The 16,039-nt window shown below is 48.6% G+C and overlaps 3 protein-coding genes across 3 annotated transcripts; 1 reads left to right on the forward strand and 2 right to left on the reverse strand.

Annotated features, from left to right (window-relative positions):
- Positions 1-1,777: 1,777 nt before the first annotated feature.
- Positions 1,778-6,038, reverse strand: rraga (Ras-related GTP binding A). Its single transcript, XM_084474707.1, has 10 exons — positions 5,974-6,038; positions 5,432-5,529; positions 5,245-5,344; positions 5,096-5,162; positions 4,528-4,750; positions 4,316-4,411; positions 3,871-3,993; positions 3,567-3,658; positions 2,892-3,007; positions 1,778-2,120 (listed from the first exon to the last, which is right to left on the reverse strand). The coding sequence occupies exons 2-10, from the start codon at positions 5,456-5,458 to the stop codon at positions 2,017-2,019; spliced, it is 948 nt and encodes a 315-aa protein (XP_084330833.1). The 5' UTR covers positions 5,459-5,529; positions 5,974-6,038; the 3' UTR covers positions 1,778-2,016.
- A 333-nt stretch (positions 6,039-6,371) lies between these two features.
- chmp1b (charged multivesicular body protein 1B) lies at positions 6,372-10,395 on the reverse strand. The gene is made up of 8 exons (XM_084474176.1): positions 10,249-10,395; positions 9,419-9,516; positions 9,183-9,329; positions 8,622-8,690; positions 8,427-8,534; positions 7,735-7,778; positions 7,402-7,474; positions 6,372-6,971 (listed from the first exon to the last, which is right to left on the reverse strand). The coding sequence occupies exons 1-8, from the start codon at positions 10,262-10,264 to the stop codon at positions 6,927-6,929; spliced, it is 600 nt and encodes a 199-aa protein (XP_084330302.1). The 5' UTR covers positions 10,265-10,395; the 3' UTR covers positions 6,372-6,926.
- A 2,471-nt stretch (positions 10,396-12,866) lies between these two features.
- On the forward strand, positions 12,867-15,191 carry LOC311353950 (uncharacterized protein; the record flags this gene model as incomplete). The annotated part of the gene is made up of 1 exon (XM_084473736.1): positions 12,867-15,191. One exon carries the CDS (start codon positions 12,867-12,869, stop codon positions 15,189-15,191), a length of 2,325 nt encoding a protein of 774 aa, XP_084329862.1.
- Between the last annotated feature and the right edge of the window lie 848 nt (positions 15,192-16,039).

A 16,039-nucleotide genomic window follows, 5' to 3' on the forward strand; every position in this document is an offset into this window, starting at 1 on the left:
GCAAGCATTGCACGCTTGCATAAAGCTCCCATTTGGTGAAAAGACTAGTCGGGTTCTCTGAGGTCTCTGGTATTTCCACAACGAGATTCGTAGTGAGGATTATCTCGGCCATGGTTGAGAAGGAATTGGGAACCGCGACATGGAGGAGAAAAAGATTGTTGCCCAGGATTGTCCGCCGGAGCCCCGCTGCCCGCTGAACGCTGCCCGGGGTTGTCTCCCGCCGGAGCCTCGCTGCCGCGGTAGCGGGGCTCCGGCGTGGGCAACAATCCCTTTCTCCTCCATTTCGCGGTTCAGTCTGTACTTAATATTGACGTGGAAGTGGAAGAACCAGAGGCGTCTGAGAACCCGACACAGTTGTTTGAGATTCATAATATCATCCGGAGGCGCAAACAGCTTTTGACCATGATAATATATATTATATTATATAGATCTAAATATAATATATTATTTCTATTATATATATATTATTATTTAAATATAGTGGCTGTAACTCTGCACCAAGGCTGAATTTCTTGATCTTCAAGTACTGTATTAGGGGCCCACTAACACCTATATTAAAGCATCCATAAAATAGCATGCCATGGGACCTTTAACCAGAGTTATGGTCTTAACTAGGTCTTAACCAGAGCTGTTATCAGGAACCTGGGAAATTCCTAAACGTGGGCCTATTTTACAATAGAAAACTACAATATTGTAAACCTTATCTCTGTATTAACTGCCGATTAAAATAACTACACAGAATACGAAACAAGAAAAATGGACAAACAGCCGCACTTTCAACCGCAATAGGCCTAATCTATATTGACACATTATAGCAAACAGTTGAAATATAGAAGATGGCGACGTAGACTTTCTAACGGTTTTAGTTCGTTATGAATAACCATTAAAACGTTACATGATAAACAATAACCGTTAGCCTTAAGTTATCCTGGGTGCTGTCGACCCCCTGCGGTGGACCAGACCACAGCCGTGTAACGTTACCGTAACATATGGTGTACAAAACCTACCGTGAACCACGGTCCTCTGCAGCCCGCCAACAGGTCCTGAAACCGGCTGGTGAACCCCCTCCTTTTCCTCACCCAGACCCACCGTCCTGGGAGACCCGAGACCAGCTGGTGAACGACCTCATGGTCCTCACCCAGACCCGCCGTCCTGGGATACCCTGGACCTAATGAGACCCTGAAGCGGCTGGGGAACCACCTCCTGGTCCTCGCTCAGACCCGCCGACCTGGGAGACCCTGGACCTAATAATGACACAATGTACCTGAACCTAATGAGACCCTGGACCTAATGAGTCGACTAATTAAGATGTGCGGACGAAGACCTCACTGGATCAAAAAAAAACCGCTGGTATTTAAAAATCGTTGGTAGACGCGGTACAATTTAATTTACGGGATTTAAAAAAATAAACAGAAATTATTACGCTGGAATAATATTTAGTAGCCTATTTTAAATGTAAAAATAAATAAACGAAGCTTGTGCGTCAAAGTCCACTTCACTCCTTCCCACCGGATGCGTTACGTACAGCTGGTCAAATAAGCGGTTAGCATTCTTTTAAGGTTCCCTTTTTTCCAAGGTGAAAATGAATATAAATAAATATCGTTGTACCATTGATGGACTATGGCCTGTGGTGAGAAATATCACATTTGACGTTATCAATATCATGTCCCACCCAGGACTGTCGCACCCCTACCCAACCTCCCCACACAACTGCGTTCAATGACCCCTGACCCCAACACATTACATCTTAGGTCATCTCAACAACAGCAAACAGGGGCATTCTTTGTCCTTCTTTAATATGTAACAAATTTCTGAGGAGCACAAGGTCATAGGTCATGGCCAGTCCATCCGCGGGGCGGCGGTAGAAAGAGGATTTCCAGATAAAATCGATCATAAAAACAACGACTGATTGAGTGTGACGAGACACAGGAGTGGGGGGGGCGGGGCTTCACACAGCCTGCAGCAGTCTCTCTATGCCGATTGGTCCATCAGAACCGCAGGCACGATTCCGATTGGCTAACGCATGCGCATGTGCAGACTGTGTTTGGGTCCGTCGACCCGCTCCAGCTTCTCGAAGTGCTTGCGGGCGTTCCGGATGTTAATCAGAGTGGCTGCGGACGCTGCAACAGAGGACAAACACGTCAACACTCACACACGGGCAGGGGAGACAGGGACACCTTTAGGGGGTCCCCCACCTGGGTGCCGTGGGGTCACTGATATGCATACGGAGACGGCTGACTTATAAGACGGCAGACTTATAAGATGTTCATAAGATGGTGCATTCTTTATCTAAAATCGTATTTGAAAAGGTTTGAAAAGTTCTAAGGGCCTGAGATAATGACCTCACCCACAAGAAAAGTAACTAAGGATGTCAGTAATTAACTAATAACTATGGATGTAAGTAAATAACTAACTAAGGATGTAAGTAACTGTCCAGTGCACATCCATTCCACCACTCAAATGGGTGTGGGGTGTAGTTGGTGTTCTTACGTACGTATACATGATTGCATGGCGTGGGTGTTGGAGATGGGTGGTGTTCTTAAAGGTGACATATTATACCACCAGGTGTGAGTGTGACAAGCCATTACAAGCCATTTAAAAAAAACTGACTACTACTACTACTGTCTACTGACATCACAAGTGGGCGTGTCCACCTAGATGTATCACAGATAGATAAGCAACGTTTGCTACAGTCCACTGTATAGGCTGGTAGACGGATCTATCCAGCACACCTCTAGGTGGACACATGTCAGAAGAGGCAGATTTTCAAAACGGCTTGTAACGACTAATCACACTCACACCTGGTGGTATAATATGTCACCTTTAAGTATAGAGGGGTCACATGATGATATGACCTAGGTGTTGGAGGTGGGTGTGGGTGGTGTACTTACGTATGGAGGGGTCCGACATGATGACCATGACGTAGGTGTTGGAGGTGAAGACGTCGATAAAGGCGGCGAAGTTGGAGTTCCTCACCTCCATACTCTGGAAGGAGGCGGCTAGTTTACTGTGAGATGAAAACACATTAATCATTAGTCATTAATGTCATGCTTCTCTGGACACAAACATTCCAAGCCGCCATCTTGGTGCTTTTTCACACGTTATTGTAGAATGTTTGGTCCAAGTACCAGGATGGTTCTTAAAGGGAACTTCTGATCACATGATGAAACCCTACCGTAGATTCCAAGAGCTATCAAATACCCATAAAAATATCTCATAATAACATTTAGAAAGCACTCAAACTAAGAGACAGAAAGAGGTAGAGGGGAGCAGGGGTGGACGTTAAGCAGAGTACAGGACCTGATGGGACAGACCATAAGGTGAGGCCTCAACGGACAGACCTCAAGGTAAGGCCTTATGGGACAGACCTTAAGGTAAGGCATTAAGAGACAGACCTTAAGGTGAGGCCTCAACGGACAGACCTCAAGGCAAGGCCTTATGGGACCAACCTTAAGGTAAGCCGTTATGGGACAGACCTTTAGGTAAGGCCTTAAGGGACAGACCTTGAGGCTTAAGGTGAGACCTTAAGGGACCTTGAGGTTAGGGTAAGGGTTAGAGTACGTTACCTGCAGCTGAGTTTGAACTGTTTGATAATGTTGCTGATCTTCTCGAAGCGATGGGCGTCGCGCTGCTCTTTGCACTGATAGTGAGAGATCACCTGCAACACACACACACACACACACACACACACACACACACACACACACACACACACACACACACACACACACACACACACACACACACACACACACACACACACGTTTGAGTTTACATAAGTTTAAATACAATGCTTTACTTGTTCCTTGTATCTACTGGATGAACTCAGTGGAACGCAATATGTGTGGTGCTAAGGTGTTGGCAGCATACCAGAAACGTAGCTCTCTCAAACAGCAGCACCTCGTCCGCCTCTATGATCTGAGCGAAGTTCCTCAGGTTGGTCTCCAGCTGCTGGACGTTAGGGATGAGCTGGTACACAATGCTGGACCAGGCCTGGGGAAGAGGGGCGGAGAAGAGGTGTTAGAACAGATCCGCCTTCATCATCATCTTCATCATCATCAGGCTCCAAGCAGAGGGCAGTGAAGGTCCACTACATAGCTGAAGTATTGCTATCATTTAAATCTCTGAAAGGTCTGTTAAGACACTTTTTCTACAGCTTTTCCATGTCTCTGATCTAATGTTCTTTCTACTGTGGTTTGTGTGTTTGAGCTCGGAGCCGTCTGAAGGCCTGTGTAGAACTTGTAGAAGAAGAAGTGTAAATGACAGTAAATAAAGATGAGGAGGATTCGGTTCTTCTGGGTGTGATGAAGATAACCTTGTAGAGCGTCTCGTCCCAGATGGACGTCCTGAAGCAGGTGCATGACAGTGGTCTGGACAGCCTCCTCAGGTCCTCCTGGCGCTCATTAAAGATCTGGAGCAGAACCACAGCAGAACCAGGGTCAGATGGAGTGGATCCACACACACCTAAACTACAATGTGACACACACACACACACACACACAGGGGGGGGGGGGGGGGGGGTCTCACCAGGTCTCTCTGGTCCTCCTGCACCAGGTCCATCTTGTGGACCAGGCAGAAGACCTTGGCGTCAGGGGAGTTCTGCAGGATGGCCTCCAGGCAGGACTGGTAGTAGTGCATGTCCTTTTCCAGCTCCCGGCTCTCCACGTCGAACACGTAGATCAGCACCTCCACGTTACGGAAGATGTTGTCCCTCTGGCTGGTGAAGTAGTTCTCCATGAAGGTGTCCTGGCTGGAGGTAAACATGTTGTACATGTTATATACGTTATATATGTGATATCTATATCATGACTACTGAACTAGTTCTCTATCAAGCTGTCCAGGCTGGTAGAATACACATATGTACATGTTATATATTTCTGATATCAATATCATGACTACTGAACTAGTTCTCTATGAAGCTGTCCAGGACATACATCATCCAGGTCATTGATAAAACATTACCCTATATAGGGTCAGGATAGTCTCGTGGTTAGGGTCTTGGACTCCCACAACCCAGGAGGTTTGTGACTAAATATGACTGAAATGTGGTGTCATGACAGTCCTGTTATATATATAAATTATGAACTCCACTTACCCTCCACAGTCCCATAGATTCAGAACCAGGTTCCCCAGGAATCTCACATGTGAGTGTTCCACATCAACTACGAGTTAGAAAGAAACATTATTAATCGGTGCAATACTTGAACCCTGTAAACACTGAGGTCGTGACGTCATGGAACTCACTCGTCGCCCCCAGACGCCGGGTGTCTCGAGCGATGTAGTTGGCGAAGATGATGGACCTCATGCTGGTCTTCCCGGACCCGCTCTTCCCCATCAGCAGGACCTGGATCGATTAGAGAGCACAGACGGGTCAGATCGATGCGTCCGTCCTCCACCACTGGACCAGTAACCCTAACTACCGAGAACGCACCTTCTTCTTCATGGCTGTGCTCGACATCCCGTAATACTGTTGAATCCTCCCGTTGAACTTGATGTTGTTGAAGCAGCAGATTTGTTACCGCACACGTCCTACAGCGGTTGGGGAAGACATATAACATTTGCAAGACATAAGATCTATATGATATATTTAGACCCATCACCCAGGTATGCACCGACACAGATGACCAGCCACCAGGGGGTCTATGCTCGGCTGGTTCGGACCCCGGACGCTAAATATAAAATATCGAGTTACACGTCCTACTCGGTGCACTACGAGTCGATAAGTGAAACCATCCAACACGATCATCACTAAACACCTGACCCACATCATCAACCGTCCCCGTAGCTAGCGTTCCCTCTCGATGCTACCGTGAAGCTAATGCTAGCCGCATTTACATAAACACAACCAGTGACAGGTCGGATAGCTGTTTTTTAAACGTCCGAAGACCAATTTGCAAGGCAGATAAAATCCTACCCATTCTACTTTATATAAATCTGTGATAAGTCATGCGAAGGAATCCTGATAAACATTACTTGGTCCAGGCAGCCAGAAGTCCAGATCAGCTGCTTCCTGTTTACGCGCTACAGTCACATGATTTTGTTATTTATGGCTGTCACATGACCTGTTCCTCGTTGTGGCCACTAGGGGACGACAGAAGCAACACCGAGCCGGACATCCACTGATAACCAGTGGTGACCGCTAGGGGGCGACAGAAGCTACATCGAGCCTGACATCCAATGTCGCTGCTGACATCGAATCTGTTGAACTACGAGAACACGGCAGAGGAACAGAGTAGTGACAAAAGTAGATAATCCACTATCACCCTTCGACCGAATTCAACCCTTTTGATAGCAACTGTCATTTTTCAAGTGAATAAAATCCACTGTAACATACAAAGTTTAAAATACCCAAAGACCACAAGAAAATGTCACCGGCTTTATAATGAATTTATTGAAAACCAAGGCAAAAAGGATAAAAGTGTTATATAAAATGCACCCTCATCTCATGATCCCTGACACAAGGAGTACAGCAAGCATCATATAGGCAGTCGTCCTGACAACAGGGTCTGACGATATACATTTGATAAACATCGGACAGGACTTTGAAATGGGGATCCTTTTTCGGTTGTTGATAAAGCTCTTCCTCACTACATGGAGGAACGGATTTCCCCCAGGTTATTTAAAGTTAAACCATAACTTTGTTAACGAGAACGTCCCCGTCTCCTCTGAGCCCCACAGAGTGCCGGAATAGACTCTTAACTGGTAAATAATACAAACAAATACAAATAAACCCAAATGTTGAAAAGAGAATTCCCATGATTCAAACGTCATAAATACACTGCTACCAGAGATACAATGAAGGAAACCATAAAGCAGCAGTGACCATACGCTCCTAAACATACAACAGGAGACGTCTAGTACACAGATGCATCCTGGGAGAGCGTCCGTGATGGAGTAGAGAAGGGTGGTGCGCTGGAGGACGTGTCCTACATCTGGTCTCTGAGCTTGGCCAGTCGTGAGGACAACTCGTCCTGCAAACAGGAAGCAGGAACATGAGGAACATAACAGTAGTAGTACAAAAGTCTAAAAGTATAACAGCGTACTGGGCCCCAAGTGTACCTGCTCTGTGGATAATTACGTATATATAGATGTATAAATAAGTATATATATATATATATATATATATGATTATGTCTAGTAGTATAATAGAGTCTACCTGCTCTGCTCTGTGTTATTAGTAATTAGTCTTCTTATTTATACCTCTACCTGCTCTGTGTATAGCCATGTATAATATATATATATTAATATATATAAATATATATTAGTATGTGTATGTCTACTTGCTCTGTGTATAACCATGTATAATATATATATTTATATTAGTATGTATATCGCTACCTGCTTTGTGTATAACCACGTATAACATTTATATAAAATATATCTGAGTCTGTATCTGTGTACCTGCTCGGCGGCGGCCACGCTGCTCCCCACAGAGCCGCTCTGTCCCTGGGGAAGCTCCAGGTTCAGGTCCAGCCTGGAACACACAATATTACATCAAATACACAACATTACATCAGAAACACACGTTACATCATCCACAGCACTAATGACACAAACATTACATCATTCATATTATATATATATATATATAGATAAATAGATATACTGTATATATATATAGCATCTTCATTTCTCATATAGGGGATCATATAAATAGACAGGATGACGGTGAATAAATCATGAAAATAAATAGGACGATGGTGAATAATCAACAGGCGGATGGTGAGCATTTACCCGGCTTCGTCGGCCATCTCGTGCAGCAGCCCCTCCACTTGGCTCTGAAACACAAGACATCAGTCACACCTCATCACAGAACAACCACCAGGAGGGCTGGGGGCGTGCTTGCATGTGTGTGTACGAGTGACTGTGTGCTGGTGTGGATGTGTGTGTGCGTGTGTGTGTATGTGAAGTCAGGGTGGAGGTGGTGTGTGTGTGTGTGTGTGTGTGTGTGTGTGTGTGTGTGTGTATGTAGTCAGGGTGGAGGTGTTATGTGTGTGTGTGTGTGTGTGTGTGTGTGTGTGTGTGTGTGTGTGTGTGTGTGTGTGTGTGTGTGTGTGTGTGTGTGTGTGTGTATGTGTGTAGTCAGGGTGGTGGTGGTGTGTGTGTGTGTGGAGGTGGTGTGTGTGTGTGTGTGTGGAGGTACCTGTGTACCTGGGGTGGGGTGGAGGTGGTGTGTGTGGAGGTACCTGTGTACCTGGGGTGGGGTGGAGGTGGTGTGTGTGTGTGTGTGTGTGTGGAGGTACCTGTGTACCTGGGGTGGGGTGGAGGTGGTGTGTGTGTGTGTGTGTGTGGAGGTACCTGTGTACCTGGGGTGGGGTGGAGGTGGTGTGTGTGTGTGTGTGTGTGGAGGTACCTGTGTACCTGAGGTGGTGTGGTGGTGGTGGTGGTGGTGGTGGTGGTGGCGTTGGTGTGTGTGTGTTGTGTACCTGGGGTGTGGTGAGGGTGGTGGTGCTGCTCATGGAGTCCTCCATGTGTGCGGTCTGCACGTCCAGCGTCTCAAACTGGTGCTCAAACTTATCCATGAGTATCGAGATCTGAGGAACAGTCGTTATTATTGAAGGGACTCTTATTAAAGCATAGGACCAGAATGACCAATCAGATGGATCAGAGAGGGGACTAACCTTCTCCAGGTTCATGGATTTCAGCGTAGCGTCCATCCCCTTGACAACACCCGCCATGGACTTGGTCACCTGCAACAAAAACACTCAAGTCTCAAAATCATCAACAGTCAACACAGTGAAATCCAATCACAATCACTGCAACAGTCAGCACAGTGAAACCCAATCACTGCAACAGTCAGCACAGTGAAACCCAATCACAATCATTTACCTATAACCTATTACCATCCCTTCACTAGTTAACCTTCACTCATTAAAATACACTCCCACGGTGTCCACCCTGATGTATATGGTACTATTGCACTAGTAGTAGTAACTAGTACCAGTAGTAATTAGTAGTAGTAGTCCTACCTTGTTCATGGTGAGGGTGGTCTGCACGCAGGACCCCACATGGTGTGTATAGTACTAGTACTAGTAGTAGTAGTACTAGTACTAGTAGTAACTAGGTCCTAACTTGTTCATGGTGAGGGTGGTCTGCACGCAGGACCCCACATGGTGTGTATAGTACTAGTACTAGTAGTAGTAGTAGTAGTAGTACTAGTACTAGTAGTAACTAGGTCCTACCTTGTTCATGGTGAGGGCGGTCTGCACGCGGGACCCCACGGCGTCCACTCTGGCGCTCATCCTCAGGAAGTTGACCGACTGGTTCTTCTGGCGGATGGCATTCTCAGCGTGGATGCGGGCCACCTCCGTGTTCCCCTTCTGGATGGCCTGGGGAGGGGGGGGGTCATAGGTCAGGAACCTTCTGGAAACAGCTCAAAACCACGGGACACTCTCCGCCCTGGACCACTGCTCCTCACCTTCTTCACTTTGTTCTTCTCGATCTTCTCCTCCTTGTCACACTTTTTGGAGTTTCTCTGGAGTTCTTTGGCGGCGAACTTCAGGTTGAAGAGATGTTCTGGGCAGCGGGTGAAGGAACCGACCGCAGACTGGATGAGCACCCCTGTGGCTCTGAGGGGTCTCCATGAAACAGGCCGGCCAGAGATACCATCCCTCTCTAATAACAGCCCACCACCACCACCACCCCCATCACCATCACCACCATACAAGACACAGACTATTGAGGACAGGATTAACTCCTCTCTGCCGGCCGATGGTAACTTGAATAGAAAGTGTGCGTGTGCGTGCGTGCTAAACGATAATGACGTCATGAAGACGTCCACGTCAGGTGACGTCACCCTCATTGTTCCCGCTCAGGTGTCAGGTGACTCGACGCGTCAGGCGGTGCCTCCACCTGTGGGTGGGGCCCAGTGGGGGTCGGAGGCCTACTGCGGTGTGACACCGGGTTGGAGCTGGTGTCGGTGTCTTTAAGTTTCATGGTTCATGACGAACGAAAGTTTGAAAGTTTGATATAAAGTACAGTTCGACATTATATAAAGATATAGTACTGTAGCCACGGCCGGGTTACTACACACGAACCGAAGTTTAATACACACCGAGGACAGCAAAGTAGACTGGACACAAAAGAGTCGTAAGACATGAACATAACGATACACTAAAGACATGAACATACACTAAAGAGATAAAGATAGTATATATATGTAAGACAGTCGGCGGTGATCAGTCTCAGTAGTCGACGTCCTTATTTAAAGGACTCTGTTTTAAGGGGTTTAAAGGTTTTAAAGGATACTCTCCATATTCGACATCCTGGCGACTTGTTTCGGTGGAGTTCAGCTAAAGAGAAGATGACGAGCGATCGGAGCGACGTTTCGACCAATAAGTACAACAACAACAACTGGAAATCAAAACTTAGCTTCGCCTCGTCTTCGCTCTCACTTCCGGGTCGACTGACCAAAATATCAGTGACGTCGCCGTCACGTGGTCGAGACTGACGTCAGACCCACCGAGGAGCACCCTTGAACGTCACACACACGCACGCACGCGCGCGCGCATGCACACTCACACTCTCTCTCTCTCTCTCACACACACACACACACACACACACACACACACACACACACACACACACACACACACACACTTTTTATTCAAGCTACTATTGGTTTCTATAGTGTGGCTGCGTTTTACACGGTGTTCGTATCCAAGAGGTCCTGGGAGTCTGATCGATGATTACAGTCTGGTGACAGAGGAGGGAGACATAGGGAGAGAGGAGAGGGAGAGAGAGAGAGAGAAAGAGAGAGAGAGAGAGAGAGAGAGAGAGAGAGAGAGAGACATAGGAGAGTAGGAAATAGAGAAGAGGGGGAGGGAGAGAGAGAGAGAGAGAGAGAGAGAGAGAGAGGGAGAGAGAGAGGATAGGAAAGGAGAGAAGAGGATAGAGAGGAGAGGAGGAAAGAGAGGAGGTGAGAGTAGAGGAGGGAGAGAGGAGGAGAGAGAGGGGAGAGGAGAGAGCGAGAGAAGAGGAGAAGAGAGGAGGACAGGAGCAAAGAAGATGAGAGGGAGGGAGGGGAGATGGGAGAAGAGGAGTCAATAAAGAAGGAAAGGAATGGAGAGAGAAGGGAGAGGAGAGGAAGAGAGTGGGGAGAATGGGGGGGGGGAGAATGGAGGGGAGAGGAGGGAGGAGAGGGGATGACTCACACTCTCTGATATCGTGTTGCTCAGCGGTAGAAACAACACAACTTGTAATGTTATGACACTGACCGGCAGCCTCTCTCTCTCTGTCGCCCATCCATCAAACCAGACGTTATCACACAGGCCCCGCCCCCCGCCCGCCTCAAAGTTCACCGCTCGTCGCTCCCAGCGAACACGCGCATCCCATGTCGTGATGACTGTGGAGTCGTGACGCGTCATAACCATGGAAACCCCTCTCCTCCGCGGAGGGAAACGTGCGTAACCTTCAACTTGGACATCAGTGCGTCTGACAGCGCGTCGCTCCCACAGCGTCCAGAGGAACCCTGTTCGATACCGCGTCGGTCATCACAAGTCGCTCCCCACTTTAGTTGTTTGACCACAAAAAGGTGAGTGATCCAACCTACGTTTGTGTGTGGTGTGTGTTTGAGTGAACGGAGTTATGTATTTTTGTGTGTTTTATGTGCATTGGGGAAGTCTGAGACGGCTGGGAATCGTTGCGTCGATGAGCCAAGTTAAACTTGACGTGTGGAATGCCTGGCTGTAGGCGAATATCTTCAGTAAGAACATAAATAATATAAAGAAAACCAAATACAACGAAGACTAAAAGCCTGCCAGGCACCTTATATAAAACTGAGATACAATACTAAATAACTGACACCGTCACAAGTATTCAAATTGATGTCCAGGCGACGACCAAATGTAGGAGTTACGTCTACATTCTGCATGCTGTATTATCTCACATCATCGGTGCGTTTACAGTTTGCATGCGTTCGAGGACTGGAGCTCTGTGACGATCCTCTATGACTCATGTGGTCCAATCTTTAAAAACAACTCACAACACAACAGTCGTGCTGCGCTGAGCGGCGGTTCTCGTCTTGGCCATCAGAGGCCGCTGTTCAGGCCGCTGGGCAGATGCACTGTATTATTCAGACTTCATCACATTCAGTTCGTTATGGAAACAATCTAAAGATAAGAGGGAGGATTTAGAAAAGTTTAATAACTGACAATAGCTATCTCCTCTCTGCTGCAGTTTTGCAGCAACTCAATTTACACTTACGTTTTAAACATGTATTTAATTTACCTTTAGACAGTTGGTATTTCTCTTTTGTGCATCTGAATTGAAATAATTCCCTAAGCTATCCAACAAAACTATATAGACAGTTGGTGAGAAAGGTTGGTTTTTCACTGCAGGACAATCTAAGAAGGTTAGAGAGTTAATCATTAACTCATGTTTATCCACGCGTCTACTGCATGAAGGCGTTGCAGACAGTTGATTTCATCCTCACTTGATTTAATAGAAGCAGGGTTCTGCAGATATGCTAAAGATCGGTTCTCTTCTCCACAGAAAGATATACCGTGACACACGAAAGGGACTCACTGGTCCTTCACTGTGAGAAAGAGTGATGCCTTAGAGAAACACTGCAATACCTTTAGAGAAACACTGCAATACCTTTAGAGAAACACTGCAATACCTTTAGAGAAACACTGCAATACCTTTAGAGAAACACTGCAATACCTTCAGAGAAACACTGTAATACCGCTAGAGAAATATTGCAATACCTTCAGAGAAACACTGTAATCCCTTTAGAGAAACACTGCAATACTTTGAGAGAAACACTGTAATACCTCTAGAGAAATACTGCAATACCTTTAGAGAAACACTGTGATACTTTTAGACGAACAGCCTTGAACCTTGTCATTACTCTCCAGGTCGAGAAGATGGATCTCCAAGCTGACAAGCGGTTCCACAACCTGACAGTGGAGCAGGTGCAGGCTCTGGACCAGGTGCTGACGGAGGTGCTCCCCATCTACGGCCGGGGGAACTTCCCCACGCTGGAGGTGCGGGCCAAGGACATGATCTGGGGGGTGCGGCAGCGCCTGGCCGAGCGGAGCATCGTGGTGCGCGACGTGCGGCTCAACGGCGCCTCGGCCAGTCACGTGATGTTGCGGGACAACGGCCTGGGCCGCCGCGACCTGGACATCGTGTTCGGTGTGGACGTGCCCCGCCAGGAGGACTTCCAGGTGATCAAGGAGGTGGTGCTGGGGGTCCTGCGGGACCTCCTGCCGTGCGGCGTCAACCGCCGGAAGATCACCTGGCTCACCATGAAGGAGGCGTACGTGCAGAAGATGGTGAAGGTCTTCAACGAGCACGACCGCTGGAGCCTCATCGTGTTGTCCAACAACCGCTCCCAGACGGTGGGCCTCCGCTTCGTCAGCTCGCTGCGGAGGCAGTTTGAGTTCAGCGTTGACTCCTTCCAGATCATTCTAGACCGTATGCTGGAGTCATACTGGGAGAGCGACAGGAGACAGGAAGGCCGGATGGAGCCGAAGGAGGAGAGGTCGGCCGATCTGGATCAGCGGACCTTGCCGCAGACAGAAGCGGCGGAACCTCTGATCGCTCCGGGTCTCTCCGAAGCCGAGGGAAGGGACTTAATGATGGAGAAGGGAGGAGGAGACCAGTTGAAGAACCAGGGTGCTGTTGTGTCCGAGAAGGATCTTCTGGAGCCGTTGGTGGAGGCTGTAAGTGGACCGCCTGACGTCCAACAGATGGCAGAACCGGAGAGCGCTGGATCCGAAGGGACTCAAAGTGAAGAAAGGGTGAAAACGATTAAAGATGATCCACTGGAAGAGGATGTTCATGAGTTAGATCTGAGTGGGGAAAAGGTGGAGGAGGAACCCAATCAAAGAGAGCCTTCTTTGGTTCCATCGTCCGTGGACGTCATGGACCCTTTGGCAAAGCAGGTCTCTCGGAATCCACCGAAGACCGAAGAGTTGTATAAGTCTGAGTCTTTGATAGAAGCGTCCGTCCTACACCCAGAAATATCCCTGAGCTTGGTTCCGGACATTATCCAGGTCCAACGTAAGGAAGGTGCTGGACCCAAAGCAGGTCTGTCCACCCTCAGGACTAACAACTCTATCATCCAAGATCCGAGTCTAGAAGGTTCCTTCCCTCCTCCGGCCAAGAAAACATGCAGTGGCTCCCAGGGTGCCGTGCCAAAGTTCTGTCCGTCTCCAATCCTCCAGAGGAAGATGTCCCGCAAGACCCTCATCAAGTCCCCCCCTCCTCCCCCCCCCGAGGAGAAGTGGTGTCTGCTGACGGAGATGACCACACAGCTGTTCCCTCCCATCGAAATACCCAAGACCCTGCAGACCCGGGCGGACAGCGTCAAGGACCACCGCTCCAGGTCCCCTTCCCTTCCAGACTCCCAAGGCTCAGGGCCCCTCGTGGAACAAGTCAAGGTCGGTCCGGCGGGTTCCTCACCAGAAGTGACCGGTGTACCACAGAGTGTGGAACCCAGGAACATCCAGCCACTCCTCTCTACAGAACCTCTGGACCCTAAAGCCCCCCGAGGCGTCCAGTCCGCAGACCCGCCGACCGGGCCGACCAATCAGAATGTCCCACCGACGGATGTGGCACCTGGGGGTGCTGCGGGGTCTTCCTGGGTGGGGGTTGGAGGGGAACCCCTGGTCACCGTGGCAGCGGAGTGCATGTACGGGGACTTCCAGCAGGCCATGAACCACCTGCGGGGTCGGCTCATTGCCACCCACAGCCCCGAGGAGATCCGGGGCGGGGGGCTGCTGAAGTACAGCGACCTGCTGGTAAGGAACTTCCGCGCATCCAGCGAGGCGGAGATCCGCTCCCTGGAGCGCTACATGTGCTCGCGCTTCTTCATCGACTTCCCTGACGTGGCCGTGCAGCAGCGCAAGATCGAGGCGTACCTGCAGCGCCACTTTGTGGGCGGCGGTGAGGCCAGCCGCTACGACTTCCTGATGACGCTGCGGCGGGTGATCGACGAGAGCACCGTGTGCCTGATGGGCCACGAGCGCCGGCAGACGCTCAACATGATAACCGTGCTGGCACTGAGGGTGCTGGGCGAGCAGAACGCCATCCCCAACACCGCCAACGTCACCTGCTTCTACCAGCCGGCCCCCTACATGGCCGAGCCCATCTTCAGCAGCTACTACTACCCCCAGCCCCAGCCCCAGCTGGTGTACCACCACCCGTACCCCCTCCATGTGCAGCTGCCCTCGGGTCTGGTGTAGCACCGGCACGGCCCTTCGCATGTTCGCTGCACACGGTTGCATTGTGCTTGAAGCCCCATGGGTTGAAGAGGAACTGGCTAGCATGGGCGCAGTTATGTGGAACGCTTTAACCCGGCTGCTGTCTGTCTGCACGAGCTGAGGACTGAGGAGAGCTGGGAACGGGAGGTATAATCCAGCAGGTCTTTGTCTGTCTGAGGGGAGAGACGGTTTCACTGTGGAGGAAGAGACGATTGCTACTTTGGCTGGGCTTTGAAAGAACCTCTGATTGAAGGGTTCTAGGGTGTGGGGAGCAAATCAACGGTTCTCAGAACCTCTGAAGGAGACTCTCTCGTGAGATACTTGATAAGATGGTCGAGTATCAATTGAAGATGAATTTAGCTAATCAATGTTTAAATAGGTGTAAAAGCCCATACATGCCTACTTGAGTATATGGATGCATACTCTAAGAAGAATCTTGACTTATCTTAGTGGAGTGGTATCAAATATACATATGTCAGCATGTATGTTTACTGTATAGGAAAAATAGATAAACCCTACTTTGTTAAGAAATTGCAAGATTTGTCTCTCGTACCACAAAGAAGTAAGTTTAGTCTCTTTGTTTGCTGTCTTGGTAGATTTGATTTTGCCAACTTTTCACCATTTTTTATAGATATTGTCTGTGTATTAAGTGTTGACAGTAGTTATGGAAATTGTCAATGGAAAATGGGTGTGAACACGTATCAAGGTATGCTCCTTCTTCACTTTGTTCGTGTTCGTTCTAGTTCTTGTGTTTAAATGCAAATCACCGAACCGTCAAACATTTAGGTGCAGGATTGTTGTGAGTTCAGAGCACAGTGTTAATGTTGATG

The sequence above is a fragment of the Micromesistius poutassou genome, assembly GCF_964030765.1.
Source record: "Micromesistius poutassou genome assembly, chromosome: 10".
Classification (NCBI taxonomy): Eukaryota; Metazoa; Chordata; class Actinopteri; order Gadiformes; family Gadidae; genus Micromesistius; species Micromesistius poutassou.